The sequence below is a fragment of the Struthio camelus genome, chromosome 15 (genome assembly GCF_040807025.1).
Source record: "Struthio camelus isolate bStrCam1 chromosome 15, bStrCam1.hap1, whole genome shotgun sequence".
NCBI lineage: Eukaryota > Metazoa > Chordata > Aves > Struthioniformes > Struthionidae > Struthio > Struthio camelus.
Window position 1 is genome coordinate 19,557,348 of NC_090956.1, and position 24,347 is coordinate 19,581,694.

A 24,347-nucleotide genomic window follows, 5' to 3' on the forward strand; every position below is an offset into this window, starting at 1 on the left:
GTATAGGCAGGTCACAGAATCGCAGAATCACAGAATAATTGAGGTTGGAAGGGACTTCTGGAGATCATCTAGTCCAACCTCCCTGCTCAAGCAGAGTCACCTAGACTACACTAGACAGGATTGTGTTCAGATGGCTTTTGAATATCTCCAGCAAAGGAGACTCCACCACCTCTCTGGGCAACCTGTTCCAGCGCTCAGTCACCCTCACAGGAAAAAGTTTTTCTCATGTTCAGACGGAATTTCATGTGTTTCAGTTTCTGCCCATTGCCTCTTGTCCTGTTGCTGGGCACCACTGAGAGGAGTCTGGCACCATCCTCTTGACGCTTTCCCTTTAGATACTTGGACACATTGATCAGATCCCCCCTCAGTCTTTTCTTCTCCAGGCTGAATAGGCCCAGCTCCCTCAATCTTTCCTCATAGGAGAGATGCTCCAGTCCCCTCATCATCTTTGTAGCCCTTCAGTGGATTTGCTCCAGTACCTCCATGTCTCTCTTGTACTGGGGAGCCCAGAACTGGACTCAGTACTCCAGGTGAGGCCTCACCAGGGCTGAGGAGAGGGGGAGGATTACCTCCCTTGACCTGCTGGCAGCACTCTTCCAAATGCAACCCCACGCACTGCTGGCTCATGGTCAACTTGTTGTCCAGCACAACAAGGATGTGTCCTGTGTCCCAGGTCCTTCTCCAAAGAGCTACTTTCTAGCAGGTCAGCCCCCAGCCTCTACTGATGCGATGCATGGGATTATTCCTGCCTAGGTGTAGGACCCTACACTTGCCCCTGCTGAATGTGATGAGGTTCCTCTCTGCCCAGCTCTCCAGCTTGTCCAGGTCCCTCTGAATGGCAGCACAGTCCTCTGATGTATCAGCCACTCCTCCCAGTTTTATATCATCAGCAAACTTGCTGAGGAGGCACTCTATCCCTTCATCCAGGTCAGTGAATTGAACAACGCTGGACCCAATATTGACCCCTGCAGCTACAATCTACAGGCCTCCAACTAGACTCTGTGCCACTTGTCACAACCCTCTGAGCTCTGACATTCCGTCAGTTTTGAAACCTCCTCACTGCCCACTCATGTATCTCACACTTCTTGAGCTTGCCTAAGAGGATGTGATGGGAGACAGTGTCCAAAGCCTGGCTGAAGTCCAGGGAGACAACATCTACTGCTCTGCCCACATCAACCCAGCCAGTTGTTCCATCATAGAAGGCTGATCATAATCAGGTTGATTAAGCATGATTTCCCTTTGGTGAATCCATGCTGACTGCTCCTGATCACCTTCTTGTCCTCCACATGCTTAGTGATGACCTCCAGGAGGAGCTGTTCCATCACCTTTCCAGAGATGGAGGTGAGGCTGACAGGCCTGTAGTTCCCTGGCTCCTCCTCCTTGCCCTTTTGGAAGGCTGGGGTGACATTGGCTTTCTTCCAGTCCTCAGGCACCTCTCCCGGTCTCCATGACCTTTCCAAGATGATGGAGAGTGGCCTAGCAATGACATCCGCCAACTCCCTCAGCACTCGTGGGTGCATCCGATCAGGGCACATGGACATGTGGGTATCAAGTTTGCCTAAGTGATCTCTAACCCAATCCTCCTTCACCTTTCTCCAGAAAGTCTTGCTTTCTCCAGACTTCCTCCCTGGTCTGCAGGGTCTGGGATTCCTGAGGGCTGGCCTTAGCAGTGAGGTCTCTGAGTCATCAGTATGAAGAGTTAAGTAGAAGCTTTATTTTTTAAGTTGGACTGAGGATGAGGTTGGTCCTCCAGAGAATCAGTACAAAGAATAGCAGAAGTGGGAGGAGAACCAGAGTAAAACGAAAGGTGAGACTAGATAAGTCTCCTAGGAAAGCAAAATCAGAATGTGGAATGATGAAGAAATAGTTGAGTGGTGTTGTGAGGATGAGGTTACTAAAGATTTCAGTAAGAGTTACTCCAAATAGAGATGAACTCTTCTCATTTTGTCCCTTCATAAGTTATCCAAACATGAGGGTTTTTTTTTCCAGCCTATACAGTTAAAAACAGGAAATGGGGAAAATGACCTCCTTCTTCTTGTCACTCATCCCAAATGCCTGAAAATATCCATTCTCCTGCATTTTGTAGAAAATAAATGTTGGTGTTCATTTGAAATAGTTTTCCATCCAAAGTTTCTGAAAAATTTCATCTAAGAAAGGAAAATGTGATGAAAAACAAGATTAAAAAAAGAAAGAAAAAAAAGTAGTTATCAAATTTGGAGTAAAAAAGCATTGTAAGAGAGCTCCCAGATGTCAGGAAGAAGAAAACTCTTTGGATCATGTTGGCATGTCCTAGATAGCATGAGTGGATTTACTGGGGCCTAAGAAAGTTTTGCTCCCCATTGGTCAGTGCAGAGCACTTCCAGCAACACACAGCTGTCTCAGCCCAGCAGCTGCATGAAATCTCCCTCTAATTAGACTGAGGCTGCTTCTATTTCTAGTAGCTATTCTCAGATCTGAGAGCAAATCATTCACGAAAATGTTCTTCTGTGAAATCTCATAAGAAAAGAAAAAACATGTCTGCCCAAAATCACTTTCAAAATGGGGCCCATTATGCTGTTATCGTGCAACAGAGTGTTCCTGGTTGACATCATCACCTGTAAGTAGCTGTAAAAGATAACTGTCCTCGACAGAGCCCTGCTCTGGGTGCATCTCTGCTAGGATGGCAGTAAAACCATCAAAATTCTGTTTTGGGTCAATTCATGCAAGATCGTTTTTCCAGCGTACACTGAGTTCCCTCTACCCTCGCAGCTATCATTTCTGAGTATATAGCTGTCCCTGTCTGCCGTGGGATGATTCTTGACTGTCCAAATGTAATCCTTGATCTTGTCTCAGAAAACCTTAACTGGGAATCTGGGAAACTTTTCATGACTCAGGTGGCATGCTGTCTTCCTCTTGGACCAGTTTGCTCAAGCCAACAATGTCTTGAACAAAGTGGGAACAATTCTAAATTTTCTGACTGGTTTTAGTGTCTTGGTAGTTGCTGATGAGAGAATTAAATTGGTGGTATTTTGAGGAGAAACATGAAGAAGCTACAAGTTTCAGAACAGGAATCCTGCAAATGATGGAGGAGAAAACATTTTTGAATCAGGTAGCATATCTCTTGAGAAAACAACAACAAACTCTTCACAGCTTACAAAAGACTTTTGCTTGCCAATTATCCTTCAGCAGAATGAAGAATTCTTCCACGTCATAATAGACCCCCTCTGCACAATAGCTCTGACATGTTCTAAAGTCTTTTTAGTTCTTGTGGTAGTTGCCAATCTACAGCAATCATTTCTGTAAAATGCTTTGTTTTTAAATATGTCTGGATATTGTGTACTCATAAGCAGGCTGCTTGGAGGAAAGGTATCTTAATGAAGGACACTTGACTTCGGATTCATATAAATTTTCCTTGGAAGAACTTGGTCATACAGGAGGCCTACTTATTCTCTCAAGAGGTGGAGCGGGAGGTGGAAGAATTCTTTGAGACTTTCCTGAGTTGTTGCTAGTAAAGATTTGTAAATTATTTTAATTGAACACCTGTCTCAAGGTCAGAGAAGAGGGAAACCTAAACCGGCAAATGATTAAATTGTTATCATCAGTGGCTACATCATTTCCATCATGTCTGCAGAGTGGGAGGCTTTTTTTCAAAGAATGCAGAAGAGCCTGAGAGAGCCTGCAAGCTGCAGGACAAAAGACAGAATGAGGTGGAGGGATTCAGCTAAGTGCAAAGCAGTCAGGAAGGAATTTGATTTGGTCCACTGTAGCGTGTATGACAGGGAGAAAGAGAGAGACCGGGAAATGAATAACACCTTGTTTTCCTCTCCTCACAGCTTAATGGTAATGACTGTCTTGCTGTAAGGATACTGATTTTTGAGAAAATGGCAGCAGGCAGCTCACACATTGAGGATGAAATTATTGATGGAAGCAATGGAGCAAAAACTAGAATGAAAAGGGAGGGAAAAGTTATACATGGTCTTTCCAGTAAAGCTGAGAAACTTCTGGTATGTGGCTAACTTCTGGTATGTGGGGTCAGCTGAGAGGGGCATGGTGGGGTGAAGTTAGTGGGTAGGGAAGAAGTCACAGCAGCATGTGTATGAGTAACAGTAGACTATGAAAACTGGCAGTTACAGCAATCATGACAGGATAGTACCAAGACTCAGACCTGATTTTTTATGATTTGGGAGTGTAACATTAGGAGTGAGTTTTTGGCTAATGTAACTTTCTGTAGAGTTACAACATTTTGTGATGGTCACACACCAGCTATGGCTACTCTGTGCTTCACTAGCCAGAGAAAATGGCTTGACTAGCCTTCTCTGAACACCTTTTCCATCTTCCACTTCTTCCCTGTACACCCATACAAAATTAAACACACAAGTCAGGGATCATCGCTGTTTTTTCTTTTCTCTGCAACAGTGACATTCAGTTGGATTAGACTCTGGTAGCTGAAGCAAAACTAGTTCAACTGACAACCTCACAAAAAATTTCTGCCCTACTAGTACCACTTCTGAATGCTCCAAAGTGGCTGGCACATAACAAGGACAGTAGGATGTGACTACGTAAGTTAAAGTGGGGAAAATCCATTAATAGGTATATATGCCAGATTGCAAAGTATTCAAAATATTATAAGGTCACATTTTCTTTGATCAGAACTTTTATTTTTCCAATGTGAAATTTTTACTTCCGTTGGAAATTTTCAAGCCGTAAGAAAAAGGGGATTAGATGGAGGATAAGGTATAAAAAGTTCAATTGCTGGGTTCTAGTTACGAAAGAGCCATCTATGCCACCAGCCATGAGAGAGCAACTCAGCTCAGCAGCGTCAGAGGAACCACATCATCCAGAGGCCACAAGCACCAGACTGTTGTTTATGAGCAGGTTGATCAGGACTTCACAGAGTTTGCATATGACAGGTATCTACCACTATCTAAAAATGTTGATTTTGTAGTGCTCATCTGAAACTGAGTATCAAAAAGCACTTTTTAGTCCTAATAATAGTATTTATACTTAATTTCAGCTAAATGGGCAAAATCCCATGTAGTGTGTTGAAGATAAAGGCCTTCAAAATTTGAGTACACTTATACAAATTTTCTGTGCTTCACTTCAGAGGGTCTTAATAGCTTTGGTTCAAAAACAAACTTGAGGGGCCATTCACTTGGGTATAAATATATAAAGCCCAACATTGAAATTACGGCTGCTCAAACACTATGCTTTTCACTCAGGAAGGATGTGAATGATAGGAGAAAGGCTGTTTTTTATTATTCTAGAAATATGTTATTAACCAAGCCATGAAGACATGCTTATATTCTCATGGAACAAGGTAAGCAGAAGAACAAAAATCATACTGATTCTACCTGCAGACGTTACTGGATTCACACTGTCAGCCAATTGCTTTGGAAAGATTATTGCTAAATGCCTTGAGAGTCAGCCTGGGGTCCCAGCTGGGCACTTGATCATACGGCACAAAGCAGAGGCAAGTACTTTCCGCAAGGACTTGATATTTAGAAGGTACTAGCTCACTGAGAAGATGGAGGGCTTCATCTTTCTGGGAGGGCTGAGCAAAGCAATTTGTCTTACTCTGGCTTCTTTGGTGCAGAAGTCTAAACCTCACCCACCCTCCTTCTCCAAAGGGCAAGAATCAGGCTCTGGTTTAGATATGAAACTTATGACTATGACAAACAAAAACTAGGGCAGAAAGCAAGCTAAGGAATTGCATAGCTTTTCCATGTCTTTTTTCTCCCACTGTTAAAAAAGTAGGCCATGCCATATCTGTCACACAGCCCTGTGACACTGGCCCGGGTGCTCTCTCTGCCTTGTGGCTGTTGCATCCTTTTATCACTGTAAATTAAATTTCCTCTTTTTAGGACTCCACCTCTGCTTTCTCAGGCACTCTGAGGAGCATATTGTTTCTGAGCAGGAAATGTATCTTGAGGATGGATGTTTTGACCTTTCTTTCTACTTCTTCAGGCAACCAAAGAGATTATAAAATAATTCCTCTGCTCAAGTGCATCCATCCACCAAGTCTACGTGTTTCTTTCAGTATGATGTGCCACAAGGTGACCAATAGCCTGCCTCAAGTAATCAGAGCACCGCACGCCTGCCAGACATAATGGAGAGGAATCCATTTTGCTCTTTAAGTCTTTAATTCATGCAAAGACCGCTAAAGGAGGATAACATTTTTTACTAGTTTTCCTCAGTTTTGATTACACACTCAAAAGACTGATTTAGGAAGTGTGAGCCATTAAAAAAGAATAAACAGCAAAATGCTGTAGAGATGTTGAAGTCAGTGTGTAATTTTTTCTAAATAGTAATTAATTATATGTAGAAATCACTATAAAATGTTAATCCTTCTGGTGTCTTTGGTGCCAGGATTGAGATGAAAAAAACAGTCAAATGATAGCTGTGCTGAAATAAGAATCTATTATAATGCTATTATTTTTACTTTTTAATTTACTCTTTATGGTTTAAAGTCTATACTAAGTATGCTAAATGTGCTGTGTATGTAGTCTATAGTTTGTTTGTCTATGTATAAGGTGCTTAAAAGGAAAAGTTCACTTGCTATTAAAATGAACATACTGAGTCATCACAGCAGAGAGAAGGACTTTTACTCTTTGAATCCAGGCATTGTCAAGAGGATAGTCAAGGAGAGGAAGGTGCATCTCAAAGCAAAATATCTATTTCCAAAGAGGTAAGGCAGTCCATACCTGATCTTAATATAAGCAGATTGCGCAGAGGTTTTCGTTTTAGCCATATGTATCTGTGGTGTTTGTTTTCGATGTGAGCATTACTTCTATTGGCGTTTTATCTAAATCTGACTTCAAGGTAAATGGCTAGCACTGCCGACCCTCACCCATGAGCACAGTGAATCTGAAGCCATATTACTGGAAACCTTTAACAAATATCTGATTCTCTAGCCTGTTATCCTGAGACAGCCAAAGAGACAAAGACAGCCATTTTCTACCACAGAAGCCATATAGGCCATTCTGAGAGCTGGAGCTGCATGGTGCCTTTCAGATACATAGTAGAGTACTGAGAAAGCCTTTCTGCTGAGGGGGCTGATGGTACCATAGTGTTTGGCTGCAGGTGCCTTATCTGCTGGACAAATGTAGAGAGTATGATCAGAGGCTATCCTGAGGAACGTGCATCCTCATCCTCTCTCAAGCCAGCTTGCCCAGAATGCCATCTCTCCAAGGAGAGCTGGCTGTAACCAAGGCCTCCAGGTTAAATACAGACAGAAAACACAGGAGTGTGCAGAAGGAGGCCTTTTGGAGCCATAGCACAAAGGATGGTTGCAGATTGGGGACAACGTAAGAAAAGCATGGAGGAGGATCAGTTCACTTTCAGTTGTTAATTTCCAGATTGTGCTGGGCTTAGTGCTAAAGACTGTGCTTCTGTAGGAACTGCACAAGCAGTTGCTGATGAAGAAGACTTCCCTTCATTGTTCCACACATCTATCATCCTGTCTTTGGAGCAAAGGAAAAACCCTCTTCCATCTTCAGTGGTAACCACTGGTGGTATTTTTAGATCATGTTCATACCCCAACATGCAGACATGCATCTCACTGAGAGCTGAAGATGTCAGCAGTGCTTTCATTTCTCCTCTTAGGATTTATTCTAAGTTATTTTTGGATATCTTGTATAACTGATCTCTTAAGCCCTCTTAAGTTTAATTTTAGACTTGGCAGAGTTTATCCTGTTGCGCTGCCCTTTTCCGATGCATCTCCTCCTTATACTCAGGCTCCTGGAGAGCCTTCAGAGAATACAGAAAAGGCTGGCAACTATGCTGTAGGTTAGGGATTTAACAAGAACAGTATCTAAGAGTCCTCCCCTTGATGGTCTTGCCCTCATTCAGCTGCAGCAGTGATTCTGACAGAGGAGAAAGCCAAGGAGTGGTGTCTGCTACGCATAACCCATTAACATAGAAAGAGGATGTGCAACCTGGCTTGAATGCCCTGTGCTTCCCTGCAGGAGCAGTGACCGTGTAAGGCGCATGTGAGGCTCTCTGGAGCTCCGGGTCATCAGGGAGCTGCTGAAGAGAGAGGAATGTCTGAGCAGCTAGACAGGGACCAGAGTCCGTGGTACCAGCTTCCACTTGCAACCAATTTCTTCCATGGCTTCCTAAGGGTGAGGTGGAAATATCTATGCAAGCCCTGGCACATGCATGCTCTTGTAATCATGCCTGCTCTGCACAGGCTCAATCATGTTGCAGCTGGGCTTCCTGAGAAGAAGCTATGGATCATAGGAGCTGGGGGTCATGGGGGTCTGGGTCCAGCAACAGGAGAGACCGGTGTGTGTATGTGTGTGTGTGTGGTTTTTTTTTTTCTCTAGAGAACTTCAGTCCTCTGTGTATTTATGTATAATCTGTTAGGGAACTTCAAGCTGGACCAGCCAGAGAGTAGGAGGAGACCCACATCTGAAAAGACTGAAAATCTGAGCTGGTTGCTGGGTAAGGGGACTGAGATCCTGGCATGGATATTAAACAGACTTAGAGCCCATGCTAAATTCGAAGGATTCATGAAAGCAGTGTGCTTGTGCACCTGCAGAGGGAAGGGATGCGCATGTTTGACTAGTGAGCTTCAAACCTGCTCAGTCTTGAGCAGTTCCTGCTGACTTGAGTGCTGTTGGTGTTTCTGTGGGTGATGGTAAAGGCGCAGCTCTGCCTGGGTCGATCTGTGTAGCCAGCTGTGTTAGTGTCACGTGTGTGTGTGCGCACGTGTGTCTCCATACCGTAAATACGTGCTCAGCTGGACCTGCAGACGGGAACAGCAGCAACCAGGCTAGGGAGGAGAAATCCTCTGGGTCTTAAAGTCCTCCAGGCTGCGTTCCGTTTCCCAGGAGCATGCACAGCATTTTCTCAGTCAGGCTCATTGAGACTTTTTCCCGTTTCACGGCTCTGCAGCTGTGCAAGCCCCCACAACATTGCAAGTCAAATGAGTTCCAGCTCCTCAGGCATTTCTACTGAAAAAAGGTTGGCTTTGGGCTTTTGTGTGTTCTTAGGAAAAAAAAGGTGCTGGAAAAACTGGATCTAATCAGTGCAAGTGTCAGACCCAGGGGATGAGTGAGAAAGCTGCTCTGCATAGGGAGATGACCTCTCTACTGCTCCCATAGCATGAGGGCCGTACCTTTTCCATAGTGTTTCTCCTTCTGTTGCTTACAATGTGGTGGGATATTCTGACCTTTCAGCCCTTCCCAGTCTGTGCCGCATACTTGCCATGAAAATTGTCTCATGCCTGAAAAAATCAAATCATTTTAGGAAAAAAGAGAAGGTTGTGTAAAAAGCAGGCAAGAGAGCATTATTTTGGAAGAATTGCATGCTGGAGAGAGTAAATGGACTGGTAAGGTTAGAGGATGCTGCAGGGATGGGAAAGGCACTGCAAGACACTGTCCTGCAAGTGTCCTGTCACCTCAGGTAGGTCAGTGCAAGTACCACTGAGCCTGCCCTGTACAGAAACGAGGCCACAAAGCTGCACCTCCCTATCCCTAGCGCACGGAGGTAGTGGGACGGCTGTCTTACGTTTTGCACTGAAGAGTCCTACTTCAAAATCAGCCACACTTTGAAGTTGAGCCGCTCCTGACTCTGTGTTAGAGGTAAATGCTTGTTCCTCTTACTTTCCACAAGCAGAGTTCAAAGACACATGTCCCTTCCTGGCTTGATCAGTAATTTGAAAGGAAAAGCTAAGAAATGGCTGTTCCACATCCCTCAAATTGAATCCTGCCATAAAACTAAGCAAGGCAGATTCACACAGCTGTCAGGACTACAGTGTATTGGCTCCAGGGCTACTGCCACTGCTCCCCTTATGCTCTGCACACTGTATCATTTCCATGATGGAACTGCGTTGTGACAGATCAGATGCACCTTTCAAAGCAGATGTGAGGTGACATCCTTCCAGGGGCTTATGGAAGTGGTGGACCCACTCGAGAGCAACTGCAGAGCTGTATAAGGACAGCTGGACAGGCAGGTCTGAATGGGCATAGGTTGGGTCTACACTATAGCACCTAGATGGTATTCAAAGTTCGTAACCCAGCTGCTGTGATAGCAAGGACCAGAAATTGAGGTCCTGGGTCCTGCCTATTGGCCTGTGTTCCTCAACTCATTCCTCTTTGAGCTAGTGATAGAAGTCTTATTAAATAACCAAATAAAAACAGCTCTGAAATATCCAAGTTTTCTTATCTTCTGTCTAAACTATTTCAAAATATTCTAGCTAAATAATTTGACCTGAGAGAAATGTGGTAGTTCTGCTTGGGAGGAGGATTTCTGTTATAACTCTGCTTTTCATCTTTCTGCTATAACTCTGCTTTTCATCTTGGAAAAAAAAAGAAGAAATTCTGTGAATTCATCTGTATTCACTTACTCTGCATAAAATTTAATGAGTTCAAAAGTACAGTTCTGAAGGAAATTTAAAAGTTTAAATTTCATTTGAATAGCGTTTCCTTGTAGTAACACACTGGCTCCCAGCCTACGAAAAGCAAGGTCCCCTTTTTTCCCAATAGGCCCAATTCTCCTATTGTATCTAGAGTCATGTGACTTTGATGAGATTCCCACACCATGTACTGAGAGTAAAATCATTGTATTTGTCTAAAAAAACGATGTAGCCCTCCAGGGATCCCAGTCTAGGAAAGAGGATGAGGACTGCAACACAACTTCAGTGAAATAAAGTACTACATTAGGGGAAATGCAGGTTAACGAGATAATTCAAACTGAGTTGTATCAGGTTAATTAAGAAATAAAATATTCCACTTCTGATTAAACTCACCCCAGATGGAGGATTTAATTGAAATTTTTCTAAGGAAAAATCGAATCTTAATCAAATGGTCATTTGGAAAATGTTGATTTGGCTGGAACAATATCATCTTCTGGAAAATAAACCACTTGTTTCAGAATGACATTAAATTTTGTCTTGAGCTATGAAAACAATTGTTTTCTCTCTCTAACAGCTGTCATTCATACTGCTGCCTGTCAGCATTTCTCTTGCTTCCAAGTAACATGAGAATTTGCTCCTTTTGTTCAGCCTCTGCTGAAACAACTCACAATGTTTTTCCCTTTTGGGGCTGTTTTTAAATCTGAATATTATAATATTTCCTGATTTCGGAAGACTCAACCTCTTTAAACTTTCTGCTTCTTGAAGTGAAAGCGCGCTTCTTTAAGCTTTCCACTTTCTCACTTCAGGCATGCATTTCTCCTCCCTTCACATATTCACAGAACAACCACCTTGGGGATAATTGTGTTAGAGAGGTAAAGCCCATATGTTTTGCAGGCGCTGGAGCTTCCTCTTTGCTTCCCTGGAGCACTCGTCAGCGGTGCGGGGGGCAGCGGGCGCAGGCAGAGCGGGGAACACGCCAGCGCGTTTGTGCTAGCTCAGACCATGTGCCATGGCAACTGTGTTTTCTGCTCTGAACCTCTCCCTGTTGTGAGAATCTTTCGCAGTGTCTGAAAGCAAACTCCTCCACAGTCTGTTCTCAAGTCACGTCTAATTCAAACACGTCCCAGTCACAAGACTCATCTGATATTCTTAGGCCTGATGAACTGAGTGGCCGTTTGCATATACACATCTATCGTTTCCCGGGAAATAGTTCAGATTGTTGAAGGAATGGGAGAATCAGGGAAACAATGGTGCAGGGAGAGGCTTTCAATGACGCTGGTGTCAAATTAGACCTGACTTTATAATCAGGAAAATAGGAAATGAGGTAAGCAGTTCTGAAGTTGCTTGAAATGTTCCACACCGCAGAGTGGGAAGCTGGGAGTTGTTGCCTGCTCATCCCTCAGGTGACCCGTCTGCCACACTGTGTTCAGCTCTGCGGTCAAAAACACTGCGCCTTGCTTGGAGTCTCATTAGCTGTAGAAAACTCATCTCTTTCCAGTGGTCATTCCAGACAGGTAATGGGAGAGTGGAGGTGGCTCTCCAGCTCACTGGACCTGCAGGGACCTCAGGACTAAGGATTGCCCATTTTGTCCATTCTTGCAGTCCCCATTTGCTGTCAGTTGTGACACAGTACTCCAGCTAAAGGCAGAGTGAAGGGGGAATAGGCGGGGTGATTTTGTTAATGGAACTATGCCAGAATAAACTAGTTATCAGGGGGTTCAGTATGCGTGGGACTATATGTCATGCATGGTCTCCCAGGAAGCGGGCAAAAGACTAGAAATTATGCTTTTCATAGAACATATAGCTGATATATACCTCACTGCATGATGTATGACTTATGCCTTCTACAGTCTCTCATGTGACTGCATTAACAGTTCCATTCAAGTTGATGATTAACAAAGACCAAAGAAGTTCAGTAACTGATTAAGAGCCTGAAGTTCTGGCTGCAGGAGAAGCCATGCAGTTCATCACCCCCACTTTCTACTGATTAACTGTGGATCTGTGTGGAGTCTCTTTTAACCATGCCAATGCTTTTCTCCAGAGGATGCCCAACCTGAGCATTTGCATTGGATCTGTGACCTAGCTCCAGAGAAGGCAGGGCGAGATGAAAGTCACTGAGAGCAGAGAAGGGATCTTCATTTCACAGAGGGGATTACTCCAGAAAACCAAAAAAAAAAAAAAATCAGCTTCTAAAGCCACTGTGTGCCAGAGATGGGAAGGAAGACAGATTCAGGACAGGTCATTCCTCTGATGGCATGGCATGTTGCTGTGAGCATGACTGTTGAGGTTACAGTTTCAAACATATCCAAGGGAGTGTAGGCAAGAGCTAAAGTAATTGCTGGAGGGGTGAGGACCTTGAACCCAGAGTACATCAACCTGTATATTTTCCTTACAGTTAACTCTATAACACTATTTCTTTTCTGGCTTGCCCATCTATCTGCCCTCTATTCTTAGCTGTTGTGTTTCAGGCTCTCTGCTCCAAAATGAACTCCAGAAACCTCTCCCAGCCTCCCTACTCAAAAACGCGCAGTTGCTTTTTGGGCTGAGGCATCCAGTTTTTCCAGGCAAGCTTATCTAACCCCTAGTACAGAAGCTAAGATAGCTTTGACCTTCCAGCCACATTCTTTTAAAGAACCATAACAAGACAGACTGTATCACACACAACCCACTGCAAATGAATATCTGGTGGCTGAGATCACATGAAAAAAATGTGCTTGCATTTCCTTTTGTGCACCTTATTTCCAAGCTTGTACCTGAGACCTTTGCAACAGAGTCTCTCTTAATGGTTTTTTTGTCTGGTCAGGTGAAGAAAAGTGAAATCAGACTAAAAGACAGTATGATGTGTTTCTTGGTCTCTCCAGACCTGGTGAGTCTAGACATGGTGCCCATGCTTCTCAAGCAATTTCCCAAATTGTAAGCATGGCTTATATCCTCCTGCCCCCCGCCCCCAATACAGCCAAATGCAAGGTGGGACGCATTAAAGTTAATTTTATTTGACTCTGTCTATTGTACAGGCCAATTCATGTCATTCTATAGTAATAACATTTGTTTCACATTGTTTACTGCCTTCTGTAGTCCTTGTATCATTTGCCAATTAGATCAGAAAAGATATATATTACCATTTAAATTACCAGCAGTGATGATATCACACCAAAATGTGATTCACAGAAGGTCCTGTTAGAAGCCACCTTATTCCTCGATTAATCCCCATTTTAAGATCTCTCAATAAGCCAGCTTTTAATTATCCTAGTGCAAGTTCTGTTAGTTCCATATGAGGGAATTTTTAAAATCAGGATGTATATTGGTGTTAAGTTAAATACCATGAGGATACTATGATAACTGATATTCTATCCCATATTTATTACTATAGCCCTGAATGCATTTGCTAACCGGCACAGGGATAAGCATCTCAGTTCTCTGGATCATCATTTGTGTTTCTTTGAAATATAGGAACTGTGTGCTAGTCTTCAGCTTCTTTGAAGTTTATTCAGTTAGCAAGGGACTAGGAGAGCTCCTCAGACACCTCCTGTAAGACTGCTGGGTATAAATGGTGGAATGGAGGAGGAAACATCCAAACAGAAAGCAACACAGTTTTCACCCATGACACGTACAGAGTAACTTATCAAAATTAGGAGCACATCTTTGCCTGGTCCCATGCTTCTTCACCCCCATGTTTCATGTCTGTTATGGGCACCGGCCTGCAGGGATTTTGGATCTGCATTTTGCATATGATAGATGTTCATACAGCTATTCTATCCAGCAGGATCCACAAATCCCAGTGCACCACAGACACAGAATATCTTGAGCATCCTAGAAAGACCTGAAGGTCTGTAATAAAGCAGCTACCACCACACAAGCCACAGCTATCACGTACCACAGGAACAGAAGAAGACTGATCATGAGGATGACTAACAGATCTAAGAACTCTTATAATTAGCTTATATTCCTATGGTCAGGACTATCTCATCCTATTAGCAAAAGCCAAGAATTTGTTAAGAGGAGTTCACAGGTGCTTCTCTGAAATGGACCTTTTCCCATGTTATAAAGAAAGGCAAAAATCCATTACCATGCCTGTTATCTAGCCTGGGGGAGATTTCTTTTCTGATCCCAAATTAGATCATCAGCTTAATGTTCAGTGCATGAGCAAACATACCAATTAGATACTGAGAAGCTGTAATAATGCTAACAGCAGCAAAGTATCCTCCTTACATACTGTTTCCAGCTGTAGCCAATTTCTGATGCTTTAAGAGGAGGCATAAAACCCTCCAGAAGACATGATTTGCATCAAGCAGGCAACTAATTCTTTCCTGGCTCCCACCAGTGACCAGTAGAAACCCTGAAGCATAGATTTAATATAATATAATACAAACATGATGTGAACAAAGGCAGTCAAATGAAGACTGCTCCTTTCAGACCTCATTAAGATACCAACAAATCAAATATGCAGGACTCACTCCAAGCTTCCTCATGCCAGAATCATTCCTCTTTCCTCATACAGTTCCTTTACAAAGTATCAGTTTCAGCCCATTCATTTTCTTTGCTCACACTGCCCTCTGTGGAGGTCAGATCTAGAGATTCACTTCCTGGGAACCCTTCTGTGGATTTTCACTTTTTTCTTAATGACAACTTAACTTTTTTGATCCTGAATGCCTGCCTTTTACTTAAATCTTCATAATCTTTTCTTGATGTTTATCCTGAAATATATATATATATATATATATGATACCATCACATGCCTTCTTGATCTTCAATTTGTTAGATGAAATAAGACCCATTCTTCCTTTGTTTTCTTGAAGGAGATTCTCTTTTCCTTAAACTACCTTAGAAATCCCACTCTGCATCTATTCCCCCCCCTCTTTCTTTTTTTACCGTAACTATGCATGATGGTGTTAGCAAGGTGCGCTGGTGTTACTCCTGTCTTTCATAATGATGCTGATTCTTCCCTCGAATAACACCTTTCCTTTACACAGCAGCACTTTGGCAGCTCACAGTCACCGCAGAGTCAAATAGTGGTGCGCAACCTGTTTCCTATTTTGTTGCCTATAATTGAAAATTTTATGCCTTAGCATTTGGTGCTTTTAAACTTCATTTTATTCTAATTATTTGATTATTATTCTTACTAATTAGATCGTTTCCCATTTTTAGGTATGCAGAGACACCTCTTCTCACTAAAGCTGATATTCTCAAACGTTGTGTCACAGCCTATGTAATGAGTGCCTTGAGGGTAGGATTGCTGTCTCCAAATTAAGACTTCTGTGTTGGAAATTTCCACTTTTTGGCCAAATTCCTCTTCTGGCCAATGAGGAGAGCAGGTAATTCCAGGGTCAAGTTCATACAATATCAGGAGGAACTTAGTCACCCCAAAAAGTACTCATTGCTCTTCACTGATTATAATAATGATGCTGATCAGTTTAGGCACAGACAGCTACATTTGCTAACGTCCACAGGTTTGTTGTGGGATTCACCTTTCCTGCTTTTTCCAAATTAGATGAGATTAATTATATCACTAATTCCTTTTCCTAGATAGCCAGTCACATAGTGATAACAGAATCAGGCCCAAGGTCAACTTGGAGGATCACCTGAACTAACCTATCCCCATTGTGATTCTTTCCTTTTTCATATTACTTGCCACAACCTCTGTGTTAGCCTCTTCTGTAATCAGTTTACAACTTCTCTATTTATACCCATCGTAATAATATAAAGCAAAATCTGCACAGTAGATTCAGACATAAGATCTACCTACTTCAGTATCGTTTTCTAACATCATCAAATAATAGCTATTCAGGGAAGAACAAAAGAACAGGGTGAATATGGAGTGATTCTGCTCCTGATGTAGTCTCCTCTTGATATACACAAGTAGTTTAGGGACTTCCCGGTCAGCAGATGCATGCAAATTATTGTGTTAATAACACCAATAGGTATTTCTTCCCTGTACCCTGTAATCCCTAATTTTGGCCTTTACAACATTTCATGGCAGGGAGCTGCACAGGAAAGAGTATTTCCTTTGTTTATTATGCCCTCCTGTTCTTAAAAGATGGAAGTAGTGAATAATATTTCTTGCCTGATCTCTATCATTCCCTATCAGTCCCCATCAGTGTCATAGTTCTCTATATGCTGTGTCTCAGTCTCCTTTCCAGTCTGAAGAGGCTCAGGCTAATAGCATCCCCTGATGTGGAAGTATGTCTATATCTAGACATATCATATCATGGTTCTCTCTGTCTTCTGTAAAGAATTTTCAGTGGGATACTCCATCAAACGCTTTATATAAATCCAGGAAGACTGGGTCTAATGCATTACCCTTGTCTAAGAAACTATTCATCTTGTTAAAAGATCTACTTTTGATAAAACCTTACCTTTGATAAAACCCATTTATTGCTCTACACTGACTGCTTTCCCTGAAATCTGTCCTAAAGTTGCTGGGTCAAGTGGCCTGTATCTTTTTTTTTTTCCCCCTAGTCTTCTTCTTTGAATATAGCAGTGTGCAGATTCACTACAGATCCTTGCTACTAAAGTTGCATTTTCATGTGGCAATTATTTCCACAGTCTCAGGTGGAGATTATCCAGGCCCCCTGGGTTCAGCTCCTCTATCACAGGAAATTGCATCTTTAACATAGAGCTCTACCTCCTCAATTTCTTTTACCCAGTCTTTCCTTCCTAAACAATTTATAACTAGCAATTTTTACATTCCAGGCATGCAGATAGACCCGCCAGGTTTCAGTCATGCCAATTATATTACATTTCTCATAATCCAGCAAGAATTCCCAATTCCTCTTGCTTTTTAATTACATACTCACAAGGTGCTCTTCCTCTGTCCCTCTCCCCGGACTGCCGCCTGCAGTGAATCACATATGCTCATTATCACATGGTGGGGGGGAGAAGGGTGATGCGGTACTGCTCTGGATCTGTAAAAGTGTATGTCAAGTTCTTGTTTTTATATGTTACAGGTTTATCCATTTCTGCAGGATGCACCTCTCGTTCTCTGACTCCTACTGCAAATGAGCATTTAATATCCATGTTTTTGTCCCCCTTTGATGCTTCCTTGTGTATCATGTAAATTCCACTCTACCATTTACTCTTTAAAGAGTGTTAAGGAATATATAATAAAGAGAATTCAAAAAAAGTTACAGCTCCCTTGCCCTCAAAACACAATCCCAAGAAAACAAAACAAGCCTAGGTACACCCATTCTGGATCTGACTAGCTTCTTAAATGTGGAGCATGGTGAGCAGCATGGTTCATTTAAGGGGATAGTACTGTTAAATGGCACCTAGACACCTGTTTTTCTTCTACTGTTATTCCCTCTGAAAGTGGAAGTTATTATTGAGATTGTTTCTTCGTTAGGAACTAAAATAAGATCTGAGTTAGTGTTAGTGTTCTTCTCTATTAAAATCAAAGTAAACACTCTCATGAGCAAAATCTGCTAACACACAGTTATCCCTTCCCAACTCTCAAAACTCCTCTACTTATATATGCCATTTTATACCCACCTTAGCTACCTCCTGTGTTAATTTTCTCATATCACGTATGTTCATGAGTCACAAAATATACAAGCTACTTTACTGCTGGATCACTTCCCAACCTGCTGCTATTAGCACATCACCTGTCTGATGTCCTCTGTCCAGTACTGACACAAGCACAGACCTAGTCTGCAGGTTCCAAGTGAGACATGCACTAGAGGCCATACTCAAAAAGAAATGAGAGGACAGAGAGCTCAGCTTGGAGGTGCCAGGCCATAGCCAAGGAATTCGTGGCCTGGAACAAGGTACCACATGCCCTGGGCTGCACATAAGTGCAGAATGGGACTCATGACCAGAAGAGCTACAGAGCTCATACGGTATGCTTTAGCTTTATCCCCTTCTGGACTTACTCTCATTGCTCCATCCATGTGGGATCCAAAGCGCTGAACCTGCTCTGAAAGGGAGAGCCTTTATCCTCTTTTTACTAGACCAGGATTCAGCATTCTTTTGAGTCAAGAATTATGGTTTTTGGCTAACTAGCTACAGAACTCACCCACCGTTGGAATATATCTGCCCAAGTCTCTCTATTCCCAGAGGCGATCACAATTATATTTCACAGAGACTAAGTGTTTTTCAGATTCTTTACCAATCTTAAACTTATTGGATAAATATAAATTTTAGATTCACCAAACAATCACAATAGCACTTTCCCCTCATTCAGTCTATTAGAAATGTCACAGTGATACCTAAAAACCCTCAACAAGATGAAGGCCCACTTTGCTGGTCTCTGTACAGAAAATGTATGGCATGATTATTACACCTCTACATCCAGAATCTAAATGGACAGTTCAGAAAAGCAATGGGAGGTGAAGACACTCAAAAACTTTTTTTTCTTTGTGGCATTAAATTATATTCTGAGATGGGGCAGAGGCCCAACCCCTCCAGCAGGCTGGAAGTCCGGAAATCCTGTCCTCCTTTGCTGTAGCAGTCCTCTTGGGACTGGTCTTGCTGCCTCTGCACTACAAGTTCTGCTATGCTTCATCTCCTCCAGTGCAGAGCAGAGAGCTCTTGACAGTGCCCTCAACCACAGGGAGAGGAAAATCAAAAGCCTGGTGGCTAGATGAAGAGTGTGGCTCACAACTGGGAAGGCTGAGAGTCCCTGGAGAGCTTTGTCAGCACCACAAGAACACAGAGTGTTACTGGCATTGCAGAGAAGATTCATATTGCCTACCTTCAGCCACGTGTGGTGAGGAATCAGGGACAGGGCATGAGCTGTAGGAACGGTGCTGACCCTAGACTGTGACTGTACGTGCTGGGACAGAGCTGTGAGGCTACAGAGCAGTTACTGAAAGGATGCAGCAAGTGACTGGATGCAGGTTGTTCATATCAGATTGTTGACATCAGATGTGGGTTAAAAGAGTGTTTTGGCACCTGTGCACTTTTTAGAACAGTGCTTTGTGTATGGGATATGTGGTATCGACACGCAGGGTGGGAGGGCTCCAAGACACTGGAGCACAGTGTTCGCAGCACGGCAAGTTTATGGGACCTGTTAAGAATAGCACTTTGGCTGCACACAACACGTTGGTGACAATGTGATTGGTATGTGGGTTGTGTGACTGTCTTGGATGTATTACTGAGAGCATGGTGAGCTGAGGAAGGGTGTTCTGATGATGTCGAGGCTCTACGAAGTGAGAGACTGATAGCATTATAGGCACAAGGAGCATTTAATGACGGTATTACGGCTAAGTTTGCTGTGGTGTGGCCATTTTCAGGATGCTGTTGATAAAGCTGCAAGAAAGGTGTTATTGACCTTATGGAGTGTGCTCATGCTAGCGATTTCATCTAATTTAACACACTACTGTCTGTGTGCTGTGTGGTTAGTGGTATTTCCTTGGCATGCCCGTGGCACCCTAGGGTGTTTATTAACAAAATAGGCATATGCAACTTGTGATACAGGACAGTGGACAATAAGTGTGCTATGGGCAGCGCAATGATCCCTGGGATTGACTACTGACAGTTATGTGGAGCAGTGGGGTTGTATGTATGGCATGATAGCTGTTGGATTGGGGTGGCTGGTGGCTTGCTGCCCTGCACCTCAGATAAAGTAATCGCTGGTCAGGCTGCAAAAGGCCATGACAACATACTGACAGTCTGGTTTTACAAACCACTAAGTCCAGATGAAGACCTTTCATGGCTATTTAAAGTTGATGCTTTAGGGGGCAAATTTAGGTCTGTGTTTGTTATATCATTCTTGTCCTTATCAGAGAAGATATGATAAATCCTGAGCAAGGCAGTTGTCTATCTAAGCCAGTATGTCGCTGTCTGGACTCTGTCTGATGGCTGGTCACTCCTGGCTGGCTAATTGAACAGGTCCTTTCACCAAGTTAGTGTTTTAAAAAAGAGCAGGGACATATGTGGCTGCTGTGGTGCTTTGCTGGAGGGGAGAAACACCCATCTTTCTCCTGCTTTCACCATAACTTTCTAGATCTGGCTTTCAGCTGTCCTCTAAAATCACTCACTATGGCAGTGCTTGGTTTACCCAGCACAGATGAAATCAGTACATTTTTCTTCTCCCACAGACACCTCGGTGTTCAGACTGGGCTAGTCACAGAGTTACAAAGTATCCTAGACATAGGTCTGGAAAGCTTGCAATGTCTGCCAGAAACTTGGGCATGCTTGATCATCCCTATGCCAGATAAGGCGCTCAAAAAGTGCAAGAGTCCTAAGCTGCTCTTTTAGGCTGCTGTGGCCTAAGCTTGTTTCCAAACCAGCAAAACAAATGATCTTTTTTCTATTTTTTTTTTTAACATCAAGAGAGTTGCTTTGCTGTACTCATTTCTGCATGGAGCTATTTATTAATAATCCCAAGCTCAGAGTTCACGAACATTCCTGTTCATACATTAAACAGAGTTTTAATGACCACTTAATTCTTGAAGCACTATCTCCCAAAATACCCGTAAGGGAGATACACAGCACCTCGGGATGAAACGGACTGTGAGCTGCTAGTCAAGTTTGCCCCACTTTACAGTACATTTTTATAGAACAGTTTTGCCAGAATCCCGTAAATTTCCCTTCATCAGAACCAAGAAGCCTGCTACAGAGATAGAAGTTATTCTACCTTCATCAAATTGGCAAGTCCTTTTCAGTGCTGTTTTGGGCAATAATTTTAGTTTGGTTCAGGGCAACACAGGCCTTTGATATTTCCTGATGTACTTTCCTCAGAGGCACAACCCAGAGTATGATTCCTCTCTCCCATCAGTGGTGAAGGAGCAACTCCCCGACCTGCTGCTTGAATGATGGCAAGATAACATGGAAACAGCCCAGCACCGCTGATCCCTGTCGCCAGGAACCAGCACTCCACCAGCCATCAGTGTCTCTGCCGTTCTGTGTCACATCTGTAAACTTCATTTTCCAGTCACATAATCTAGAAAAAAGCTCTTTCACAGCAGAGTTTGAGCACTAGCTCTACCAGACAGCTCTGGGAGCAGGGACTGTCAGTGTGCATCTGTCGAGCCTTAAACCAGACCCATCCCTGCTACCTTCCATCCTCCAGTGGTTTATTTGCTGGTAAGTGCCAGGATACAGTGATGCACGGATAAGCTGGAGAGATGTCTTCTCTAGTGACTCTCAGCAAATAAATGGCTGAGCAGGGAACAAAAATGAGCTTTTGTATGCTCAGTCCTGCCCTTTTAACTGCCATTTCTCTACTGTACTCCGGTAAACATAGCATCTAGCCACAAGGAGGGATTTGTGGGTGGTCATTTCCTTAAGGGATACTAGAAAAGAGGAGGTCTGGGCTGCAGACTGTGAACTTTACGCTTTCCCTGTTAGTCAGACCACTGCACTTCGCATTATTTAGGGGCCAATTACAATTAGCTTGGGTGACTATTGGAGCCTCCATAAAAACTAACAGCCCCTGTCTTTTGTGTGCTCCCGAAAGAGAAGCGCTGACCAGTCCCCGGCTGCAGTGCCAGCGAGGGCTAGCCCATATTGCTTAGCAGAGGTTCAGCTGGATCCAGAGCCCAGACCCTGCATCAGCCAGCAGGTAAACAAGCAGATCTTTGCTCTTGGTGGAAACAGGTTGCTTTTGAACAAAGAACTGCTAAAATTCTGCCTCTCTCTGCAGGATGAATCTGCTTTACGATACAGCACAGAGCAGCTTGTCTATGTGTTTATTGCGATAAGCCAAACAGAAAGCAATGCAAGCTGGAAGGAAGTTATTTTATACTTACCGGCAGCATTGATATTTTCCTCGCAGGAGTACCAGATTCCAGTGTGAAAATACCTGAAAAGGAAGCGGTCATCTCCCGTCTCCCAGCTGTAGTGAACCACGTTCTGGTTTGTCTCATTGGCAGTCTCATTCCCGCTGTAGTTGAGGCAGTTTGTCTTCTTCTCTTTCCCACAGCTTGGCTTGGGGACCCTCTGCGTGCCCTCACACCAGTGAGTCGTGATAAAAGCTGTTGTAGAGAAGAGGAGAGCCATCAGGTTCAGACTCACTGCTAGCAGGGCTCTGCATCTTCGATTTGTCTTCATGGTAAATCCGCCCTCCCTCCCCCTCCTGCTGAGAGCAGAAGTCAAAGGGTTTTTTTGTTTTTGTTTTTGTGTGTGTTTTTTTTTAATTGGGGGCAGGGGGGTTCAAGCCTCTCACGATTCAGAATCCAGTTTTCCAGGGAGCAAAACTCTCGGCTTCCTCCAAGCTGTTGTCGTAGCGGCGAAGGAAATGCTGCAGCCAGACTCCCATTCTTCTCTTCACTTGAAATCCTGCCTTTGTATGTTAAAGGAGCAGCTGCAGGCGCGGGAGCGCAGCCGTCCTCTCGTAGCCGGTGTGCTTCAGAGCGCCGAGAGGAGCAGAGAGGGTCTGTCGCGAAAAGAGCACCGAGAGCAAGTGAACATCTGCTCGGGTATCACACATGATCCCAAGGGGCTCTGCAGCTTCCTCCACCAGGAGACACCTGCAGGCTGCGGGACTCAGTGTCCTCCGCTCCCAGCGCGACCAGGCAGGAGAAGCCCGGCAGGAGCCAGGCAGCAGGGACGGCCACCGCTCGCTGCCACAGTCCTCGGCGGACCTCGGGGGCCACTGCATCACTGACAGCTGACTCTCACTGGGGGGAGGCGACACATCTTAGTCTCAAAAAGAATCATTATTCGTCCCTGTGAAATGCATTTTTTTTTATATCAGAGGGTAGACATTTGGCCAGGAAAAAGAGGGACTGAGTGGTACTTTAGCTTTTCTTCTCTGAGCTAGTGAGTCTAAATTAGGGGTTGTTTCTGCTGTCAGTACACCAGTGTAATTCTCTGTCTTCGGGGGTTTGCTCTGGAAGTCAGCAAAGCCCCAGAGGCATTCATATTTGAAAGTCTGTAATGAATAAAATACATGTATTCCACCATAATGAATGGAGCCCCTTTCACAGGCTTTCATTTCCAGACAAAATCCATGCAGATGTTCAGTTTGAAGTTGGCCTGCAGGATGTTCCTGGTTTGTGTGGAGGGACAGAACTAACTATAACAATCTGTGGCCTTTGCTTGCCAGATGCCACTGCTGTGAGAGCAGGGAGCACTCGATAATATCCCATTTCCAGAGAGATGTGTATTGCCCCATCTTGTTGGTTTGCTGACTCTTTCAGCTTATGACCACTTTCCATATCTGGTCAGAGCTATCTGGTGAACACTAACTGCTGTGAGAAGACCAGGGCACTCGATGTCAGTGGTGGTACAGTCTGTAAGACCTTGCGTCCAAGCACTGAGGCTGCCTATATTTGTCACACAGCATTGTTTTTGTGCCCTTATTAGGCAAATATAATTTTTTGTGGAGAAGAGTTTGCACATCCTGCCTGGGCTTTGGACTGACTAATACTCCCAGCTATGGCTGTGGGGATGCTCGTGGCCTCTCTGAGCAGCTGTAGTGGGTGGATGCAATGGCCAGGCCCCATTCCCCAGCACCAGGAGCAGAGCAAGCCCTGAAAATAGTCATGAAACCACATAGGCTAGTGCTATTGGAGGGGCCAATGCGGACACAAAATGTGGCAGTAGTTCCTCTAGCTTCTTGGGCAGGTGCAGGAAGGGACAGGTGAAGCTTCTCCTTAGCAAGCCACTGCACAAGACTTCAGGAACCGGTTCCCGACTCTCTCGCACCTCCCTCCCAGGTAGCCATAGGACTCTGTATTGTGCCTTTTGCTGGTGCCTGTCTTGCATGTTTGGTCCCAAATGTTTGTGAGAAGAGAGTTGTCACTATTTTTACAGAATGGTGTGGTTCTAGGCTTTTTCTTTTAAAATAAACTAGGAAGGTACAAGTAGAGAATGCTACTCCGAGAACAGTTGTGATGTCCACTTCACAAGGTTAGTGGAACAGCTTTGTGCAGCGGGTACTTCCCTAGGTATGTGGCCTTCATTCGGCTCCTTCCTGCCCCTACGTAATGACACCTCCCCAGCACCAGATTTCTCCAATGGTCTGTGTTGGAGGACTGTGTCTGTGCACTGTGTCTTCCTTGCACTGTAAGAATGGCACCATAATCTCTCCATGTTCCAGTCCTTTCAGCATTTCGCCTTGCAAAGTACT

General features: G+C 43.8%; 1 protein-coding gene across 3 annotated transcripts in view; it reads right to left on the reverse strand.

Moving 5' to 3' along the window:
• The window catches only part of GSG1L (GSG1 like), an 84,694-nt gene extending 61,647 nt beyond the window's left edge, over nucleotides 1-23,047 (reverse strand). For all 3 annotated transcript variants that reach the window (XM_068908742.1, XM_009674656.2, XM_009674657.2), the window contains exon 1: nucleotides 22,024-23,047. In XM_068908742.1, the coding sequence (XP_068764843.1) occupies nucleotides 22,024-22,324 (301 nt within the window). In that variant the 5' untranslated portion in view covers nucleotides 22,325-23,047. The remainder of the gene's footprint in view (nucleotides 1-22,023) is intronic.
• Nucleotides 23,048-24,347: the final 1,300 nt, after the last annotated feature.